At 54.4% G+C, this 20852-nt stretch overlaps 4 protein-coding genes across 4 annotated transcripts; 1 reads left to right on the top strand and 3 right to left on the bottom strand.

Annotated features, from left to right (window-relative positions):
* Window positions 1-704: 704 nt before the first annotated feature.
* On the bottom strand, window positions 705-9335 carry Triagg1_577 (uncharacterized protein; the record flags this gene model as incomplete). Its single annotated transcript, XM_062900773.1, has 1 exon — window positions 705-9335. One exon carries the CDS (start codon window positions 9333-9335, stop codon window positions 705-707), a length of 8631 nt encoding a protein of 2876 aa, XP_062760927.1.
* Window positions 9336-10056: 721 nt separating this feature from the next.
* On the bottom strand, window positions 10057-12426 carry Triagg1_576 (uncharacterized protein; the record flags this gene model as incomplete). The annotated part of the gene is made up of 8 exons (XM_062900762.1): window positions 10057-10204; window positions 10275-10610; window positions 10688-10820; window positions 10893-11408; window positions 11477-11500; window positions 11551-11748; window positions 11802-12013; window positions 12176-12426. 8 exons carry the CDS (start codon window positions 12424-12426, stop codon window positions 10057-10059), a joined length of 1818 nt encoding a protein of 605 aa, XP_062760926.1.
* Window positions 12427-14506: 2080 nt separating this feature from the next.
* On the bottom strand, window positions 14507-15304 carry Triagg1_575 (uncharacterized protein; the record flags this gene model as incomplete). Its single annotated transcript, XM_062900751.1, has 1 exon — window positions 14507-15304. One exon carries the CDS (start codon window positions 15302-15304, stop codon window positions 14507-14509), a length of 798 nt encoding a protein of 265 aa, XP_062760925.1.
* Window positions 15305-16510: 1206 nt separating this feature from the next.
* Window positions 16511-19627, top strand: Triagg1_574 (uncharacterized protein; the record flags this gene model as incomplete). Its single annotated transcript, XM_062900740.1, has 1 exon — window positions 16511-19627. One exon carries the CDS (start codon window positions 16511-16513, stop codon window positions 19625-19627), a length of 3117 nt encoding a protein of 1038 aa, XP_062760924.1.
* Window positions 19628-20852: the final 1225 nt, after the last annotated feature.

The following is a 20852-nucleotide window of genomic DNA, read 5'->3' as shown; positions in this document are numbered from 1 at the left end:
TATTTCAATACCATTGCAACAACAATACAGTGTAGTTGTGCAGTTGAAACATTATCATACACGGTATTTTGCAGTGCAGCATGCGTGATGCTCAAACCATCCTTGCTGTGGCGTATGAGTGAGTAACACGGTCAATCGTTTGGAGGTATGCCCTTCGAGTCCCGTCTTTCTTTGTGTTCCTTGACACGCTTTTGCTAGTTCACCTGTTGTAAACACGTCGTTGCTGGAAACGCCATGGACCATGGTCGAGGCAGTGAGGTTTGACGGGAGGCTTGAGGAGCAACCTGTAAAACATGATGCTCATTATGAGAAATCCCTCGGTAGATGGAAGTGCGAAAGCCAGGTAATGTCCTTAAGGTCATTTTTAATGCCCCTGACCAAAGATTCAAGAACCTTGATAAATCGCCTGCGTTTGGCCAAAGACGAAAGCTGATGACTGTGAATGACTATCTTGGTAGGGAAGATTAATGGTCAATATTCAGAATCCTAAAAATTGACTCCAATCATCTTTATTAATGCAATAAATACCTTGAGTAGATCAAACTCCGGTTTCAGAGATGTATGCAACGGCTTCCCCAACGTACTTGAATAGGCGGACGGCCGAGCTGCGAGCGTCGCTTGAGGCCATGACATCTTGATGACTTGCTTGCACATTCCAACATCAACTAGCCAGCTAGAACTTGGCCCTTGATCAATGCAGGAGCCTATCGATTGAGCCCCGTAACCGTGTATTCGATGAGTAGCCACGCTCGAGTGATGGCCGAGTTGCCTCCCAAGCCCACAATCTTCCAGTCGTTTGTCACGTCCCCGACGGCACTCTGACTGACCAGCGCCTCATGTCCGCCTACCTTGAGCGCTGCGTTGGCCGCCAGCTTGACCGTGTTTGAATGGCCAGTCCGCAGCTCCAGCTTGTCCAGCGCCGCCGCGGCCGGCTTCGGCGTCACCAGCAGCATGACGTTCTCGGCCTTGGCCTTGGCCCGTTGTGCCCAGTAGGGCAGTGCACTGCGTAGGCTCGATAGGTCGAGCGTGGCCGTCGAGTCTGCGGATGACGCCGCCACGCAGCTCTGCCACTGGCTCGAGTACTCGCTGGCCAGTTCGACGGCCATGACGGACGCGGTGCCCTCGGCTCTGGCCAGCCGCTTGAGCAGGGCGCTCTCGGCCATCTGTCTGAAGTCATCCCCGCCATTAAAGGCCGTGTACTTGATGTGCAAGAGCACGTCGGCAATGGTGTCGTAGTCAAAGGGACGGACCGCGGACGGCAACCGGATCTGCCAGTCCGAGATGGCGCCGGCGCCTTCAAACGGCCCGTACTTGTCCTTGTTTCCTCTACTACTGCCAAGCGAGAAGTTGAGCTCAACCTGCTGATGCTGCTGCTGATGCTGCTGTTGGACGGTACCGGTGCTGGGGATGGCGCAAGTGCCCACGGCGACGGAGGCAATGGGGATACGGTCGGTGCGGAACGCCCAAGCATCGATGCCGCCGTTGTCATCATCGGCAGCTTCGTTGTAGGCGTCGACATCCTTGGCCCGTGGCGTGACTCGATACCTATGCGATTGGAGGCTCAGCGTGCAGTTCAAGGACGTATGCCGGTCGGCCACGCAGGGAACCGATATGCCAACCGATACGATGCGCCTATAGTAGTGGCCGGGGAAGTCCATGTCGAAGACGGACTCGGGCAGCCGGAAGCTCGCCGTGCCCAACTCGCGCAGCTCCAGGAGCGCCAGGGGGTCTAGCTGGCGCAGCGAGACTGTCTTTTGCACCTCGGCGTCGGGCTCCGGATCCTCCATTTCGGCGGCCTCGAGACGCGCCAGGTCGAGCGAGAGGGCCTCGCCCAAGAGATGGCCGCTTTGCACGGCCCGGTCCAAGAAGCTTGTGCCGCCGCCGCCGCCGCCCTGGTTGGCCTTTGCCATGGCGGCATCGTTCCTCCCCGGCTTCTCCCGGTTCAGCATCTCCTGCGCCTTGGCCGCCATCTCCTTGCCCGTGACGTAGGTCTGGTAGAGGAGCGCGCCCAAGGAGTTGTCGAGGCTGGAGTACAGCTGCTCGTTGGAGTACTTGGACTGGAGCCACTTGGCCTCGGCCGCGACGCTGTCCACCATCTCCTGCTTGAGCTTCATGGTCGTTTCATGGGTGACCATCTTGGCCGTGAGCTGCGCAATCTGCATGTCGATCCGCTCAATCTCCCGGCCGGCCTTGTTGGCGTCCAGCCGGCGCTGCTGCAGCCGCTGTATGGCCGAGGCCTGGCGGAAACCTATGCTGGCTTTGGTTACATGCTGCTCTCTTAGTATCTCCACGCCGGTGGCCAACGAGTCTGTAACCGCGGCCAACTGTTTGCCGCTCCAAGAACACGACGCGCCCACGCCCACGGGCTGAACCTGGACGTACGTAACTGGGATCGCGTTGAATACTCCGGAGGCGATCTTTAGATATTTGGCTATATCGCCCAGGGAGTTGGCGCGGTGCAACTGCCCAATCTCGTCATCCTCGTAGTACGACATGCGAAATGCGTCGCTCCTCAGTGTCTTGTACTCCTGTGGGATGTCCTCCCAGCGTTCGTCCGTCTTCGGGGCCGCCTTGCCGTCTCCCGTCAGTCGGGAGTTGTGCCCGAGGATCATCTCCTGCGTCTTGCGTTGCTGCTTCAGGAGATCGATTTGCCTCTGGAGGTCCGTCTTCTGATCGTCCTCGATCGACTTGGACAAGTCTGCCAGCGTCTTTCGGTGCTCAACCTGCAGCGCCGCCAGCGCCGCCGCGTCCTTCTTCTCCTTGATCATCAGCAGCCTGCTCTCCGTCCTCCTCAGCTGCTTGGCCACCTCCTGGGCGCGCCGGACGACGTAGCTGAAGCGGTACTTGGGCACGGGGGCGTCGGGATCGGCGCCGGGGGGGGCGAGTCCGGCCATGGCGCGCAGGGCATTGGCGCGCACCACCACGGCCGGGTCGATCGGGGGCTCCCACAGCGCGAGCGTCCGCTTGACGCCGTCAATGTCGAGGCCGTTGCGGATCTTGTACAGCCGGTCGTCGATCAGCGTGCGCAGGTTGACCATGAAGGGATTCCCGGGCAGGCAGAAGTACTCGGTCCGGAGAAAGCCGAGGGTCGCGCGGCCGTCCATGCTGCCGTTGCCGCGCTGGCCGGGCTCGCTGTAAAAGGGCAGCTCCAGCTCCATGTCGACCGTGGCGTTGGACATGATGGTCAGGTCCTTGGCGATCTGGTTATATGACTTGACGGCCCGCTTCCCCAGGGCCGGCAGCTCGACGGGCGGCGGTCCGAAGACCTGCGAGGCCTCGATATAGCGCTGAAGCGCCAATGGAATGGTCTCGAGCGAATTCTGGCGGAAGTAGTGGTCGCCGGCGGCTATGAGGATCTCGATGTACTTCATGGCAATGCGCTTCATGTAGGAGACGGGGTTTCCTCGCGCCGCCGCGTGGACGCTGAAGCTGTTGGCCCGCCATTCGTCCATGGACATCTTCTTCTTCCAATCGAGGTCAAAGTCCGGGCCTTTACTGGTGCGTATCTGCTCGTCCTTGAAGGGGGGGAATTTCCACGGCCGGTCGACGCGATCGCCATCGGCGCTGGGGTCAAAGGCCAGCCTCGCCACGTCCAGCGCCAGGTCGAACTGCTGCGTGGCCATGAGGCGCTCCATGATGAGCGAGGGGATGTGGACGCCGAGTTCCCAGTTGTAGATGGCAAACGGCGTGGACTTCTCGTGGAAGATTTTGCTGTTCCGCTGACCGAAGGCGTCCGGATATGCTTCCTCGGGTAGCTGGCCGAGAACGCCATAGAGCGCCTCCAGGCCGGCGGCATGGTTGACCGTGTCCATCAGCAGGGGGCTGACGCGGTCGTAGAATCGCTCGTTGAAGTAGATGGTCCGCTCCGGGGCGTTTGGGTTGGCCATGAAGGGCGGGAACGCAAAGTAGGTCTCGGTGCCGTCGACCTTGGCCACGTCGTACACGAACCCGGTCGGTGCCTCGTTGTTGACGGTGTCGAGAGACATGGTCCAGTCGTATCGGGCCTTGTCGGTCCCGCGTCCCAGGTAGCCCAACCACGGCTTCACCACGCGGCTCCCGTTGTAGATGTCGCTCTTGGCCGCATCGTTGTCGCTGTGGGCCGGCGCCAGCCAGCCGAACTTGGAGAAGGTCGTCTGTATGGTCGCGTTGGCAGCCCCCGTGGGTTGTGTCCAGGTCGACACGGGCAGGTCTTCGGAGCCGATCAGCAACAAGTGCTGGCCCCTGAGCTGGTACTGGCCCAGGAGCTGCACGGCTGGCTTTCCGTTGTCCTGTCCCAGCCGCTCCACGCGGACAACGAGGACATCGCTGTTCGACGGTGGGAGCTTCTTTACATCGACCCAAAACTTGATGCTGGAGATGTCCGGCAACGGCTCCCCCCTGCTGTCTGGCGGTATGATAATCGTGGAGTGAGACACCTTCTTGGCCGACCACAGGCCGTCGCGGTACTCGGTATAGCCGAGCCGGACCTCCCACTGGAGGTCGGCCTGGCCGCCTTTCAACGTCTTTTTCTGGGCAAACTCCTCAAACGTGAGCTTGCCGTTGTCATCGTCGAGCGGCCGCTGCCCAGCCGTGATGTCGGGCAGGAAGACGAAGAGCCGTCCTCCGAGCTTGGCCGGGAGCATGTACGATCCAGGCCGCGCCAGCCGCTGGCCGGTGTGGTCCATCTCGTGCAGGGCGATGCCCACGTTCATCGCCGTCCACGGCATCCAGTAGGCGATGGGGGTGAGAGCCGACCCGCCAACGTCCAAGCGGCGGTAGTAATAGCCGGGAGGGCTCGTGCGGGTGCGGCCGAAGAAGTGAAGCTTTGCATTGTAGTTGCTCGAGTCGTTCTTGTTCTCCCTCTCCCACAGGTAGGTCTCGATCTGCAGGTTGGCCACCTCGTTCGCCTGCCGGACATAGTCCTCGACGATGCCTCTCACGCCAGTGCCGTCGAGCTTCATCTGCAGGATCAACGACTCAATGGCCATGAACGGCTGCGACTTGTCGTCTCGCAGGCTCGGGTCGAGCCAGTTCTCCGGATACAAAAAGGCCTTTCGGTTGGCCTCCCAGAGCCGGTACTGCATCACATAGTCCCAGTCGTCCCGGCCCATGAGCGCTGCCCCCGTGATGCCGTTGGCCTTTTCCGCCCCGAGCATGCATCTCTGCACGAAGAGCTGGACGGTGGCGATGGCCTGCTTGATGCGCGACGTCTGCAGGCTCGAGCCCATCTGGACGTCGATGAGGAAGTGGGCAAAGAGCTTGTCCGCGCTGGTCAGCTGCTTCTTCCGGGCATAGTCCTCCAGCAGGAGGCATTGGACCAGCGCGTCTCTGGAATTGCTGCGTATCTCATCGTTGGCGACGGCGAGCGCGTTCTTGACGCCGTCGACATCGGCGCCCGTAAACGTGGACTGGAGTCCGAGGCGCAGAGTCGCGGCGTTGGCAAAGTCTTGGGCGACCGTCGGGGGTCGGACCGGCTTGGCCACGGCAAACAGCGAGCTGAGCGACATGCTTTGGAGGCCGAGCTTGTCCATGAGCCTGAGGGACTCTTGCATCTGGACGAGGGCGCCAATGTCTCTGAAGATGCCCGTCATCTCGTCGCTGCTCTCCCCACCCACGCCCGGGTACTTGGCCAGGAGGAAGTCTTGACAGATGCGCTTGGGCCGGGCGGCCACGGCGGACAAGACATCCGACAAGACGGCGCCGCTCCCCCTCGAGGTCGGGTTGTAAAGCCACTGGTAGAGCGACAGCAGCGGCTCCGTGGCGCCGCGACCGGCGAACTCCTGCTTGAGGCCGCTGTACAGTTGCAGGTTTCGGATGGCCTGCAAGGTCGGGGCGTTGAAGTCGAAGGCGCCGTTGCTCTGCCAGAAGGCGACCTCGCCGAGTTCCAGCCTGAAGGAGCCGATGACGTCCGACACCTGGATCAGCCTCGACAGAACCGCGGTGGCATCGGCAACGACCTCCTCGGGCACCAGCACCTCTTGGCTGAAGCTCGCCGGCGGGTTGCCCATCATGCTTTGCGCGATCCACCGGAAGTCGCTGGCATTGCCGGTGAGCGTCAGCCGATAGGGGCGGCCCTCGATGAGCGGGACCGTCTTGGCCTCCCAGCGAATGCTGGAGCCCGTCGCCTTGCTGAAGTCGACGCTGACTCCGTCGAGGACCAGAGCCGCGGGGGCCGTCTCGGCGTCGATGGAGACGATGTACGTGTCGGTGTTTGGCGGGAGCATGTAGCCGTCAAAGTCGCCCCCCGGCAGCTCCGTGTTCTCGGCGAGCGAGAGCAGCACGTCCATGCCGGACCGGAGCGCTTGCTGGTTCCGCGTCGGCACCCGCACAATCTCCGACAGGGCAAACTGAAGGATCGCGCCATCTGTATCCTCGGCCTGGGACTTGACGCTCTCCATGATGATCTGTCGTTCCCGCGTCTGGGGTACGAGCAGGCCCACCGCCTCGATGAACAGCTTGCGGCGCTCCTCGGGGATCGTTGCCGCCGTGCCCTGGACGGAGAGCAGCCCGCTCGAGACGGATTCGGCCCTCTCGGGACCGACTCTGGCGGCGAGATGACGCCTGATGAGGGACAGGGCCTCCCCTTCCTCGTGCTTGTCCAGGGGGCAGCCGTTGATATACCTCGCCACCATGGCGCCGGCGCCGGCCCCAAACAGTCGCTTCGATATGCGTTGCACGCGGCGAGACGAGGCCTCCGCCGCCTCCCCATTTTCCGAGTCCAGCCCCGACGCCCTGAGCGTGGTGAACATGGAGACGGCCACCCGCAGGACCTTGCCGATGTCGAGGTCATACTTGCCGCCGTGCAGGCCGGGCTGTCCCTTGACCACGAACAGGAGCTGCTCGAGCGTCCAGGGGTCCGACTCGGCAGATAGCAACGCCCGGACTTGCTGGACAAGGGCCAGCGTCGTCTTGGGACTCTCAAAGGGGTCGAAGCTGGCTGGGTACAGCGAGAGCAAGGCGGCGTAGTCGGCTGGCGAAATGTCGAGGAGCTGGGATAGGAGGCAGACCCGGTAGAGGAAGGACACGTTGGGCAGCGTAAGGCGGTCCGTCAGCTCGGTCGTGGAGACGATGGCGTCGAGGGAGGCGGTCGACACGCGCAGGGCCAGCGCCAGCGTGAGGATGTGGTCGGAGATTCTGTAGTTGCCCTGCAGCACGTTGCCGTTCTCGTCCGGCTCGAAGATGGGCCGCTCGGCGATGGGGATGGGACCCCGGATGAAGTGCTGGGCGTAGAGCGAGTTGGCGCCGTGGGTGTTCATGTCTCCCCAGAGCGGCTGCAGCTCGGTTGGGGAGCGCCCTGATAGATCGACCATCTGCTTGACGGCGGCGAGCCCGTCCAGGAGCCGCGGGTCAAAGGCCGTGGTGCGGCTGCCAGCCAGGGGGACGGCAATGGAGTCCAGCTCGTCGACCTTCCACCGCAGCTTTCTCCTCAGCCGCAGGAAGGCCTGGAGGCGCCAGCATGTGTCGGCGTCGAGCGGGCCCGTGGTCCTGTCCGGCTTCAGGAGGCGCAGCCGCATGTCGGCGAGCTCTCCGGTGAACTGGGGCCCGCCGTCGGCCGACTCAATCACCAGCCGGCCGCCGATGTATCTTGTCATCAGGACGTCGAGGAGGTCCTTGAGGTTGAGGCCGCCGCGAGGCAGCAGCTGGTCCTTGACGTTGGTGAGCCCGCCAGTCGTAGCGACCATGTCGGCATCGTTGGCATAGCCCCAGTATTGGCCGACCGTCCGGAGGTCGATGAGCTGCCTGTACTTTTGCGGCGTCACGGTCGAGTCGACGGCCTTGAGAAAGTCCAACGGGTAGAAGCCCTCCTTGGAGATGGCGACGTAATCCTCGTGTTGCAGGTTGAGCACCTCGGCGGCCAGGGCGCGGTCGAGGACGGGCTGGGCGCCCGAGAGGGATCCCGTAGGGTCTGCGACCACATGGGGCGATTGAAACGTGCTGAGCAGGCCGTACCTCGAACTCCCGAGGGCGGAGAGATAGGCGCGCGTGCTGTCGGTGCCCAGGTTGTAGGGGGAGGTGGTCATGGGATGGACCATTTTCTGCACCATGTCGCTGTAGACGGCATAGTTGACGTGTCGAGGCTGGGTGACGACGCTGTCGCATGTGTCCGAGTCGTCCATGTCAAAGGGCGGGATGATCTGGTCGCCGCCCCTTTTCAAATACCACAGCACCGACTCCAGCACCTCGTTGACGAGGTCGATGTAAGGGATGAGGATCTTGGTGTTGGCGCAAGAGAGCTGGAGGTCGCCCAGATCGGGCCGTCGCTCAAACAGCTTCTTGAGAAGCGAAGTCTGGTCCGGCAGCTTGATGCCGGCGACGGTCTGGAGGAGGTCGACGTAGTAGGCGGCCGGCCCCGTGATGGAGGCGCAGTCGGCGCACCCCATATTCTCCAGCTTGAACATGGCGCTCAGGTTAATCTCGGGCGCCAGCGGCGGCGGCTCCTCGTCGTCTTGCGAGGCCGCGGCCTTCGAGACAGGGTCGGTGATGTCGGCGAGAGCATCGCTTGTTCGGCCGTCTCCAGACCCGCGGGCCCTGAGCGCCGCCGTGAACAACCCTTCGCTTCTGATGGCGACGACAACGGCATGGTTGCGGATCTTGGCGGCGCGCTCCCGGGGGATGCCCTGGCCAACCATGCTCTGGACGGCGGCGTCGCCCGTCTTGGAGATGTCGTCGGCGGAGCGGAAACCACACTTGATCAGCGCCCCGATGTCCTCCGGCTCGTTGACCAGTGCTTGGAGCCGCTGAAGCCGGAACAGAAAGTCGCGCGAGGCCTGCCGCTGCTCATCGCCGACGCTCGGGACCTCGGCCCTGACCGCGTCGCCGTCCAGGAAGCGCCGCATAGACTCTCTGGCCATGTCAAAGTTGAGCGGCCCAGCAGCGGCCTCTAGGACAGAGAGGACGACGCTGCCATCGTCCGGGTCGTCGGGCAGCGGGAGGCTCCCCGAGCGAGCCAGTCCCAGCACGGCGGCTGTGGGCTCGAGACCAAACAGCCTCTCGCGAACCCGTGCCCAGGAGGCCTCGGTGCCGGCTGGCACGTCTGGAGAGGCGGCGGGCAAGGCAAAGATGCGGGCAGTAAGCTGCCTACACGACCCGATTGGCGTGTCTCCCGCCAAGCAAAACATGATGAGGTCGACTGATTGGGCGCTCATGTCGTCCAGCAGCAGCACGAGGTCCAGCCGTGCCTGGTTGTCTCTGGAGGCCTGCATCCCAGAGATGGACATGGCGGCATCGATGGAGCCCCTGAGGGAGGAGCCCGTCACCCCCAAGTTGGCCCGGATAGCGTTGAGCAACCGATCGTCACCGACGACGACCCTCGGCAACAGGTCGGCGCACAGGGCGTCGACCTGCGATTGAGACATGGGAGTCTCTGAAGTCTGGAAAGTCTGTGGAGAGACAAAGGTTAGACATAGACAATGCACGCGAGCACGGGCTACATGATCAACTCACCATGATGGCTACGTTTGAAGCAGAAGCACTGTCAATGGCGTTGTGCTCGTAAGAGCAAAATCAAAGATGGCCGAGAATCCTTTGCTCTCAGAACTCGCAAGGCCTCGACAGGAGACAGTCGGCGGGGGGGCTATTTGTACCCCTTACTTTGAGACACGCCTTGGCGTGCGAGCCGTTATACATCAAGTGATCTCCATGATGTGGTCCGTCTTCCCGAACCATCATCAAAACACCCCTCATTGGGCAACCATCAAACACATCTCGTCTTCGAGTTGGGCCACAGACGGCCTGATGAGGGCCAATCGCCAGTCAGTACGAGGGTGTTGATGCGAGGGTATCTTTATGAGGATATTCCTCCGAGGATATTGATAGCGAGTTGCTCTATGCAAGTTCTAGTCATTGTCACATCACACCACTATTGATACGACACCGACGCATACTGGATTTCAGCTACCATTGCGTCTTGCATATTGTCGCTCAGGAATCATCACTCAAGGTATCTGCCAAAAAACTCGCTGCTACATAGTTCCAAGCGAAACAACTTCAGTGGACGATCCATGCCCTACACACGCTCAGAACAGTCCTTTTTCCATTCTATCCGCTTGCCAGCATCCAACTCATCTTTCGCCACCCTCAAGTCTCCTCTTCTCCCCCCATCTCACATTCCGTCTTTCGAAAAGTAGTCTCCCAAATGTGAGGCTCTATCGGATCCTGGAAGCCGGCAGAGTAGTTGGCGCTGCTCGTCTTAGGCGGCGGCTTGACAATAACCGGCCCATCCACCCTGTTTCCATTCCATTTCGTTAGCCTGCTGACCGCACAACTGCCAGAAGTAACCATGTATATCTACTCACTCTTTCCAAACCACGCTGGCAATGATGTCGCCCTCATTGTTGAACGTGACGTCCTGGAACTCTAGCTGACCGGTGCCGGGAAAGACAAACTGGTGGTCTCCCTGAAAGCCGTCTCGGAGACTATTGCGCAATACCTCAAGTCTGGGAAGGATACGCTTCTTGATATCGTCACGTAGCGTTTCTTTATTGTTTCTGTACTTTCCCAGATTATCTGACGTCTTTGCGTCGCCCGTCACCACGAAGCCCAAGTCCTCTGCGGATTCTAGCTTTAGCTTCAAGACGCCGTTCTCAACGACCATTCGTATGTCGAGATTCCAGTCTCCCGTATAGTCTTCCCTGCAAGGAAGAAGAAGAAAAAAAGTCAGAATTCCACATGCCACGTAAAGAGAGACCAGGTGGGGTTGAGGCCTCACTTGCTCCATGTTGACGGATTGGTCAACTGTTTGTTCTTGGCAAATGTAATGCCACGATAATACTCGTAGTGCCCCTTGAACGTGACGCATAGATCAGACCCGGGTTGCCAGGTTACCGTCGTCGTAGCCTTGCCTACGATTGTCAGTATAGACTCAGCGTGGACCAATGATTCGGTGTACATGTCAGGTTTTTCAGGGAACATACTCCAATGGTCAGAGCTCCACCACTCGCCGCCACCGGTACGTTCCTTCACGGGTGTGGATTTGTCAACGTTCTTTTCGTACACCCATTTCAGGCCATCGCCGGACTGTTTGAAGGCATACGCGGCATTCTCGTAGTTGGCATATCTGGGATCGCGTCCAATGGTCATCGGAAAAGCCCATCCGCCGCTGCCGCCGCCGTAGGTGTTTTTGTCAACGTATATGGACGAGGCCTCGTTGAGCATCTGGAGCTGCGGTAGCAGGTACCGGCCCATGAACAGCGGGCCGCCCAGGAGAAAGGTTCCGTCGACTCCGGGGGTCGAGCTCAGGGACGGGTAGCAGAAGTTGCCGCTGTACCCGACCTGCTTCGCATCCGGGAGCTGGCCGTCGGTTCCGTCTGCCCTTTTGACGACCTCGAGATAGAGGAGGCAGTTCCTGTCTCCCTTGGGGCTGTCGCCGTATTCCGAGTTGCCCTGTTCGTCGCGGTAGGGGTAGATTTGGTGAACCATGTCCGTGGGTACTATCATGTCATGGTTAGAATCAGACAAGCCGGTCAGAGACTTGGAGCCCTGGAGCAAGAGGTCATACTGAAAGTGGGCTTAGTTTCCGGAGCTAGCAATCAAGTTAGTTATCTCCAGGATCAGCTCAGCTGTGTCACCCACGTAGATCGGGTAGGGTAATCTTAAGTCCCAGGGTGGATAGGCCCTGTGCCTCCATATCCGTGCCGTACATGCTCAACATGATACCAAACGCCGCAGCCGCCGTGGGATCCTTCTTCTGCCACTGTTCATAGGTCATGGGATTGCCATCTGCGTCATAGTACTGGGAGCCGTATAGGTCGAAGTGGTTCCATTGTGCGGCTACAACCAAAGTCAGGACCGCCCCCTACAGCGCGACTACGCGTCACACTCACAAGTAAATTTAGAGTACAGTCTCTCCAGCCGGTAATCGCCAGGAACTCTGAATTCCTTTTCAATGAACTCGCGTTGGCGTTTTTCCTCGGGCGTTTCATCAGGCCGTTCCTTGACAAACTGCATGTCCAGGTCGCAGATCACACCGATGACGAACTTGTCCAGTTTGATGGGGTTGGGGTTGTTTGCTACGGTCAAGGTGCCCGTTTTGAATCTGAAAATGCGTCAAAAAAGATGTTAACCAAATATGTAAAAAAGCGTTTATAAAGTAAATATATACAACACTTTTTTATAAAAATTCAACATAAAGAAATCACAAGTTTTAAAAATCAAATGTTGCCTTAATTATCATTTTCATTTTATCATAAATACTCACCGCAACTGATGAATAATTTTAGCAAGATTCATCTCAGCTTTAGGAATAATTAGACGCGAGGGTAACATCTCTCCCTCCATCTGGGCAATGCCGGCGTCATAAGACATGGTTTGCATAGCAGGATACCTGTCATAAAGCTTTCCAAAGCTTGAATTGATGACAGCCTGGGAAACTGCTAGGCCCTGGTCATAGTAGCCATCTGCCGTGTGCAGATTAGTTCGCAGGCGAGATGCCTTATCGTATGTCGACATGTTTGAGTATATAGTAGACTGATCCCGAGGCTTGACATGGTCTGGCCAACACTTACACGAGACGATACATAGCCAGTTTATACCAGCTGTTGAGGTCAGCTCACCTCGTTGGCAAGCCAACCCCCACTGGCCTTTCTGATAACCCCATCCATGCAATCTGCATCCTCAGCCAGCCACATCCTCCAGGAGGGTTTCATTATGTCCATGCAATACGCATCTTCAGCCAGCCACAATTCTCCGGGAGGGTTTCATTATGTGGCAGACCATCAAGCGGGGAAGCCCATATTTAGCTTACAAGTGGAATCCTTCCTTCGTCACATAGCGTCAATATAGCCAGCCGTTTAGGCTTTCCATACGACTATAACACATTAGAACAAGCGCCGAAAGTCGGTAATGGTCGAGGGCTATCAGATCAGATTTAACCGCACGATAAGCCCGGCACTTGGGATTGAATAAATAGATCGCCACAGGGGGTAGTCAATGGGGAGCCAAGCAGTTTTTTCAGCTACGTGTGCAGAGTAAGGAGTACAGAGCATCAACACTTGTATTTAGGCTAAATCACCAGCAGAACATGTCGGGCATCTTTCACACCACCAATTGACCTAACTGTGGATCAATTTTAAGCAAACGTACATGTCTCGCCCATGGCGAACGAAAGGCCTGTCGAAGAAGGGCTGAGCCTTGATTTAATACATGTTATATACGCATGACAAGCCAATCAGCCGTGTAAGCCAAACACAGACAAAGCCTAGCGCCGGTGCAGTGTGTCTGCTCAGCTGCGTACCGCAAGCCACGACATGACGCAGACTACCTACCTATACTGGGGTTGAATGCCTTGCGGGTAGTATTTCCCCATCAGCGTAGAGGTCTGGAAAGACCCTAGCGGGCCGAGGCAATAGCGGCCGTAACCTTTGCTGCATGATGACGGAGCTAGAGAGCCTAGAAAGACATTAGCATTCGGCAATTCGTGTTTCGAGCTCCAATCAACTCACAAACTGGCTTCTGTAGTTGCATCCAAGACATTGAGTCCTTTGGTCACTGTCGCAGCGGGACTGATGAGAGAAAAGCAGGCGAATCAAGTGTTACCGGAGTACACACCATCCTGACACTTCATTAATAACTGCCCGAGTAATGGGTAGGGGAGTGGCTTTAGTAGCCAAGCCTCCCCTAGTATGCCCGTACTAAGCGAAACGGTATTTTTCCCGATGATTACGGCGGTGGGCTATATATGACCTGTACGTATTATAGCCCCAGCGCTGGTTCAATATCTGCTAAGAACATAATCACATAACTCCGAAAACAGAAGCCTAGGGCGCCGAAAATGCAAGTCATTGAACTCGGGAAAAGAGCTTGACGGGATCTTGAATTGTCCTCTACCTATGGTTGTATGTGTTAGAATCTGTAGTACAACAGTTTGATAAGTTGACAAGGCAAACCGTCATCAGCCACAAAGATCTACTCAGTAACAGCGCTTGGAGCACTCACCAGATAAACTAGACAAATCTTCTTCAAAGGGCAACATTATGAATTGAACAGCCGGGAAATATATATCCATACTGAGTCTTAGTACCGACAGAGATTCAAGCAATTCATATCTGCTATAGGTTTATAGCCAGCACTGACGTATCATCAGTCACATATAACCATAGGTAAAGGAGAATTCGGGGTCCTGTTAGGCTCTTTTATAAAGTTTGATATCCTCTATTCATTCTTTGCATTTTAAGACTCCTGTCTAAATCTGGAGGCGCATAGTTCCGTTTTAGTGGTTACATATAAGCGACCGCGAGCTAAGACGCTTACCACTGTTTAAGCCCTGATTCAACAACCTTTCTGCTACATATAGTAATATCCCAGGAATCCGCCATGGCAACAGGACTATAACGACTAATTATGATTATGTAGCGTAAGACGGGCATCTACCATACTAAATTACCTAATATATACTATAGCAAATAACCTTAGCTATAGTTTTCAATAGTTTAGTACTTTAAACACAATTAATGACTGTGATTTTACTTGGGAATATATCTACTTTAAGTCAGATTATAATAGCATTTTTATATATTAGCATATTGATTAATTATTCATCTTCACTTTCCTCAGATTCTTCAGATCCTTCAGAATCACCCTCTTCATTATTCTCATCATCATTAAGTGCCACTTCGAGAACGTATTTCTCGCCAACACCATCTTCACCTCGAAATGCTGCTCCTACAATCCATCTATTGTCAGGCTCCAATTGTGCATTCCCAAGCGTTTTGCAAGAAAACCAGCTAAACACCAGCTTGCGGTATTGTACCGCACAGACGACTTGGCCGGGAAAGTGCACACTAAGCTTCTCGTTGTATATATTTTGCTGGGATGCCTCTGCACGAATATCTACGAGGCTCCCAGGGACTGACAGTGCGGGGATTAGAGGGTTCGCCGAAGTAGTAAAGTCCTTGCACTGCGTAAAGTTCGATTGAGCGTCTGTGAGTACACAGTGGCCCACAATCAGGTATATGGAACGACCTCTCTTTATTGCCCTTTCCATCCATTGTCGGGCTTTTGCGTCGACGCAGGCTTCCTCAAACCAGGTACCGGAATTATGCAGCGATGTGGTTGTAACATCTACAGCTGAGATATCCTTGGTACCTTTGTGCTTATACGTGAACCCTGCGTTCAAGAATGCAGCGAGTTTAGCGACAAGAGAGGTGGAATTGAGGCCATCGCGGAAGTTTTCATAGGATTTGATCTTTGTTACTGACGAGGCAGCAGTACTTGATGAAGGATCATAATAATCCTGGTGTGGGTGGCGAATGTTTAAGACAAGGCGCCCTAAGCGGGCGTTTTCCACGGAGATGCCGTTAATATAGTCGAGTATGATAGTTCGAGTCATTTTGGAGGAAATAACCCCTTGTCTTTACTTTATGAAAGCAGGATAGAGGATTGGTATATATATCGAGTTTCTCGATTCCCGCCACAACTGACAACCCAATATCAGGATAACAATTCCCCCAATGAAGCGTAGATGCCTAATGAAACAAAATCATTGTTTGCGTTGCAAGGATCGCTTAGTGTCAGATGGGGGCGGAATACAACGAGTGCGAATCAAATTTCTCTTCGGTGGCAATCTAGCGGCAATGCAGTTTAGAAATAACAACGAGAGCGAATCAAATTTCTCTTCGGTGACAATCCTGTAGCAGTGCAGCTCTAAGCGATGGAGGGTAAAAACTATTATGTTGACCAAAGAAAGTGTTTTGGAACAGAATGTTTCAAAATGAGATATCACTAATAAAAACTATGTTCATACACTTTCGAGTACATGGGGCCTCAATTAAGCCAATATGCCTTCCAGGTCGGTTACTTGGGCCAGCTGTCTGCGCTGTAGACAACAAAGCTGCCTGATTCGCATCGAGATTCTCCGCAATTAGGCGTCAACTACACCCTTTCGAGACTGCAACTGGCATGCAAATTAAGAAAGGCATCCAATGATATCTTCATTATTGAACATATATATTATCTCCAGACCTTTTGGGGTAGTAACTCACAGGCAGCCCATGAGTACTCAAAGAGGCTGTAAACTACAAGATGGGGCAAAAAGAGATATCCGATCATTGGAGAGCACATATCTTACAATGTACCCACATATATGCAGAGTATAGTAATGCCTGAGCAGTATTTCCGCCCCAATCTGAATAGGTACTAAGTTGGCCCCCAGGGAATTGGGTCTGGTGTGAGCGATTGCCACTTATAACGACTAAGCCATGGAGCTGATCATACAGAGCAAGTGATTTCAGATACCAAAAACAGACATAAACCTATTTAAATCATAAATACGCCCACCCCTATATATATATAAGGCAACTCATTTCTTCAACCCATAGCTATTTTCCGCCGCACTATTAGCTACACGAGTTGAAATCGCCAAGTCTATCCTAAAGGCGTTTCTGGGGTTTGTAAAAGCCAAGAAAGTTTTCGCATGAGCGTTTGCTATCTAATCATTTCCTTGATAGGTATTCTTCATCAGTGGAGGCATCACTACATGTAAGCAGGGCTGACTTTGCTTTCCCTTTTTTAGAAGCTCCATAAGTAACGTCGCAGAATGTCGACATATGAGAGATGCGAGGCTGTCACCAACGATGACGTTGACTGGGGACAGAATATAAAAGACCTACCACCTCAAAGGCAACATGAATTTATGGCCTCTCTTAGTAGAAGCATCGCGGCAATGCAACAGATGCATGCCTCGTGTAAACATCCAGACCCTAACATTGGAGGAGGAGACGAGATTGAAGTCGACTTGGCCCGCGTTATAGCGTCTACTCATTGGCAGCTTGATAACATCTTGATTCGCAAGAGTCAAATACAAACAGATCGTGCAGTCATGCTACATTTGTTAGCGGATGCATATCAAGTACGCTATAGACGGAGAGAAAAGTCGGATGACCTTGAATGCGCCATTCAACTTTGTGAGGAAGCTCAATCTACGTTTCCACAGGATGACGAAGATACCAAAGAGGTTATCTACCACCTAGCGGAACTGCACAACTTCAGGTATCTCGAAACAAGGACGTCTAGTGCTCTCACGAAGGGGATTGAGTGGGCTAAGCAAGGCATCGCCGTGACACCTCCAGGTGCCCCCCACCGAAGCTGTTGTGCTCGAGTGCTGGGTAATTTACTGCACGACCTTTATGCACGAACGGGCAAACCGGAACATCTCGATCAGTCCATATTTTGGGGACAGGAGATGATTAAAGAGCTCCGCCGAGCAGAAGATCTCACTGCCGCGAGGAATATCATGTCCATTCGGCTCCAGGACAGATACGAGCTTACGGGGGCCATAGCTGACCTCCAACAGTCAATCATGTATGCGCAGAGGGTGCTAAACGATACAGGCGAAGAAGATGAACTGTTCGGAATCAGACTTAGTAACGTGGCGAACAAGTATCGTTCTCGTTATGAGAGGAGTAGGAACGAGGAAGATTTGGATTCGGCCATTCGGCTTGCCATGCAGGCTACCGAGACAGACCTGACAGAGCATGATGCACGAATTATATGCAGTGGTCTTGGAGCGTGTTTTCACCAAAAGTTTGATCTATCAAACAATACGGAGCATATTGATCAGTCCATTCAATGGACGGAGCTCGCCCTTGCGCTTACGCCGGAGACAGATGTCCATTATCCTCTCTATGTGTTCAATCTCGGAAACCAGCTCCGCGCAAGATACGAAGCCAAAAACAACATAGAAGCCGTCCGCATCCGTGATGCAACACCGCAAACCCAAAATACGCAGCTAATGGATTTTTTATTTCAATCTATCGAATCCCGCCATCATCGTCTCAATATCGACGATCTCGACGCGGCCATCAAGCATTATAAAGATGCTCTGAATGCTCTACCTGAGGACAGCGTCTATAGAGCGCGGATAATATACCACACAGGAGCCGCATTGGTGTCGAGATATTATCGCTTGTACATGCTACAGGACCTTGAGGAGGCCACCAGTCTATACGTTGAAACAGCAAACTATCAGCTCTCTCGCCCACTCGATCGGATCCATGGAGCTCGTAGCGGTGGTGAACTTTATGCTCTCACGAAAAACTGGGCCATGGCTACGAGTTGTCTAACGACCGCACTGAATCTATTGCCCTTGGTGAGTCCCCGGTCGCTTCAGAGAGACGACCAGCAGCACATGATTTCCCAGTTTTCTGGTCTTGCTGCACAGGCTGCTTCATACGCTCTAGAAGCGGGATACCCTGCATACGAAGCCCTTCGGCTCCTTGAGCTGGGTCGTGGCATGATTATGAGTTTTGCAATCGATCTTCGAAGTGATATATCGTCACTGAAGATGGCTCACCCGGACCTCTATGAGAGATTTGACAATCTTCGAGAGAAAATCAGCGACAAGTCGCCCACTCTAGAGGATCCCAGCGGGGCCAATTTTGCCTTGGCCGAGCAATGGGACTCTGTGAATGAAAAGGCTGTAGAACGTGAAAGCCTTCGAGATTCATACCAATCTTTCGAAGCTCTAATCAAAGAGATCAGAAAGCTCGACGGCTATGATAGATTCCTCTTGCCTTTGACTGAGGTAGACATGATGAGCCTCGCCGGAAATGGGGCCATTGTGGTTGTGAGTCCAACTGAGCTGCGCTGCGATGCACTCATCGTCACGAGCTCCTTCATTCGACACCTGCCGCTGCCGGAGCTGAAGTACGAAGACATTACAAAGAAGATGAACGACGCCAATGTCGCTTTTGCGAGGACAAGCATTGCAACACGTGGCGGCGACAACAAGACGCTATCAAAGATACTGCTATGGCTCTGGGACACCACCGTCGAGCCAATCTGTCGAGTACTCGGCCTTGAATCGAAGCAGGAGGCGGTGAAGCACATCTGGTGGATTGGCACAGGGCCTCTGAGCAAAGCACCTTTTCACGCGGCAGGAAAACATCCATCCAAGTCTAAGAACATCCTCAGTCTTGTTAGTTCGTCGTATATAGCCACTATCAAGGCGCTCTGGTACGCACGACAGGTCGCAAACCCAGACGAGGGCAAGTCGCGGCTGCGGATTGAGCTCATCAGCATGCCGGATACACCCGGCCATCCCTCTTTGCCAAACGTCGAGGAAGAGCTCCGATGCATCCACGATATTGCCGACAAGAAAGTAGACGTCGAGTTCCTTGATAGGCCGGCAAAGGGGAGGGTTTTGCAGCAGCTTCACCAGCACTGCGATGAGGGCGTGCTGCGCGTTATTCACTTTGCATGCCATGGCTTGTCAGATCCGAGGAATCCGCTGGAGAGCCATGTTCTGCTACTTGGGGACATGGGCGATTCCTCCAACAAGCCCAACGAACCTCGAGCCGCTGGGTTATCTGTTCGAGAGGTCTCATCCATGAAGGTCCAAAATGCCTATCTAGCGTACCTCGGCGCCTGCCACACGGCCAACAACTCTGTCATGAACTTGGCCGATGAAGGTCTTCACGTGGTCAGCAGCTTTCAGCTAGCTGGGTTTAGGCATGCTATCGGAAACATGTGGAAGGCGGATGACGAAAGCTGCCGTCTCTTTTCCAAGGAATTCTACAGCCGCCTGCTCGAGGGGAGTGGCGGAGCAGGGGAGGTGCCTGAAGCGTTTCATTATGCTCTCAAGAAAGTAAGGAAAAGCGTATCACCAGGCGACTTTATTGGATGGGTTCCTTTTGTTCACTTTGGAGCCTACTAGGTAGGTCGGTCAATAATAGTAAGCGACTATAAGCTCAACGCTCCTTTTACAAAACACACATGTGCTAGATCACATCGCCAAGTGGTTTGTGATGTGTTATATCTCCCATCTGCTCCCATATAGATGAGCCTCTAACCAGCATATTACATGCTGTTGAGTGGGTGACCATCAGGTAACACTGGTTGTTGCATGTTTTTGATTTTCTCCATCTTGACGGGTAATCGTCATGTCATATACGCTTCCAGCCTCCTATTCTTCCACATACGACCATAGGTAGAGGGGAATCCGGGGTCCCGTCAAGGTCTTGTCCTGAGTTGAACCTCTTTCATTTTCGCGGCTCAAGACACTAAGTTTGGAGTCTCAAGATTCAGTTTCAGAGACCACCAATCTGCGTTACGAAATTTGGCACTTCCGACAGTTTATGTGAAAGCAGAAGCTCACTCAAAGATGTATAACTCATATTTGTATAAGGTTGTTGGTGCATTGCCTTCCCTCTCCTTACCAAGCCGCCTTATATTCCATTTTTTCTCTGGCAGAGTGCGGACTTACGAAAGAGCAGATAAACAGCAAGGAGGAAAAGAAGATACTCTGGCTTACTTGGTTAGGCCCAAAGGAAGAAATGATTTTCCCGGCCAAAGCAGAGACCACAGGACTATATAAAAGGATAAGCGAGATATAAGAGACTACGGAGTAGATATCCTGGAATAAGTGCCCTTGGCCCACATAAAGGCACAACTGATGTGCATACTCAATATTACCTCGGTACTGTCCTTACCAGCTGCGAGGTGTGGTGCTTACTTTCATGCAGTCAGAGAAGTTCGCGACGGAAATAATCCTAATGCCGACGTCCCATCACACTATAGGTATTAATGCCGAGGTTCCGTTATGGCGGATGTGTATTCCAAAGTGATTAGACTTTCCTACTATTAGGTCGTCAGAAAGTCCTCAACATGCAGTCAGCTCAGACCACCAAAGAACAGCTGATTTCATTGTTGACCTAACCACCTGTAAGTCTACCCTAATCACCTGTAAATCTAACCTCATCACCTAGAAATCTAACCTAATCATCTATTAATTTCACCTAATCACCTATATCTCTGGACAAAGTAAGACCATAATGATTGGCTGCTGAGGGGAGCACATGGTGTTAAGTACGCCTATAGACTAACCTCGTAAGCACAAAAATAAGCGTATTCTACCAAGTCACAATGAGCTCAGTAAAGTC

This window comes from Trichoderma aggressivum, assembly GCF_033847375.1.
Source record: "Trichoderma aggressivum f. europaeum strain CBS 100526 chromosome Unknown scaffold_001, whole genome shotgun sequence".
NCBI classification, from domain to species: Eukaryota; Fungi; Ascomycota; class Sordariomycetes; order Hypocreales; family Hypocreaceae; genus Trichoderma; species Trichoderma aggressivum.
The sequence above is the reverse complement of the archived record's forward strand: the minus strand, read 5'-3'. Positions and strand labels throughout refer to the sequence as shown.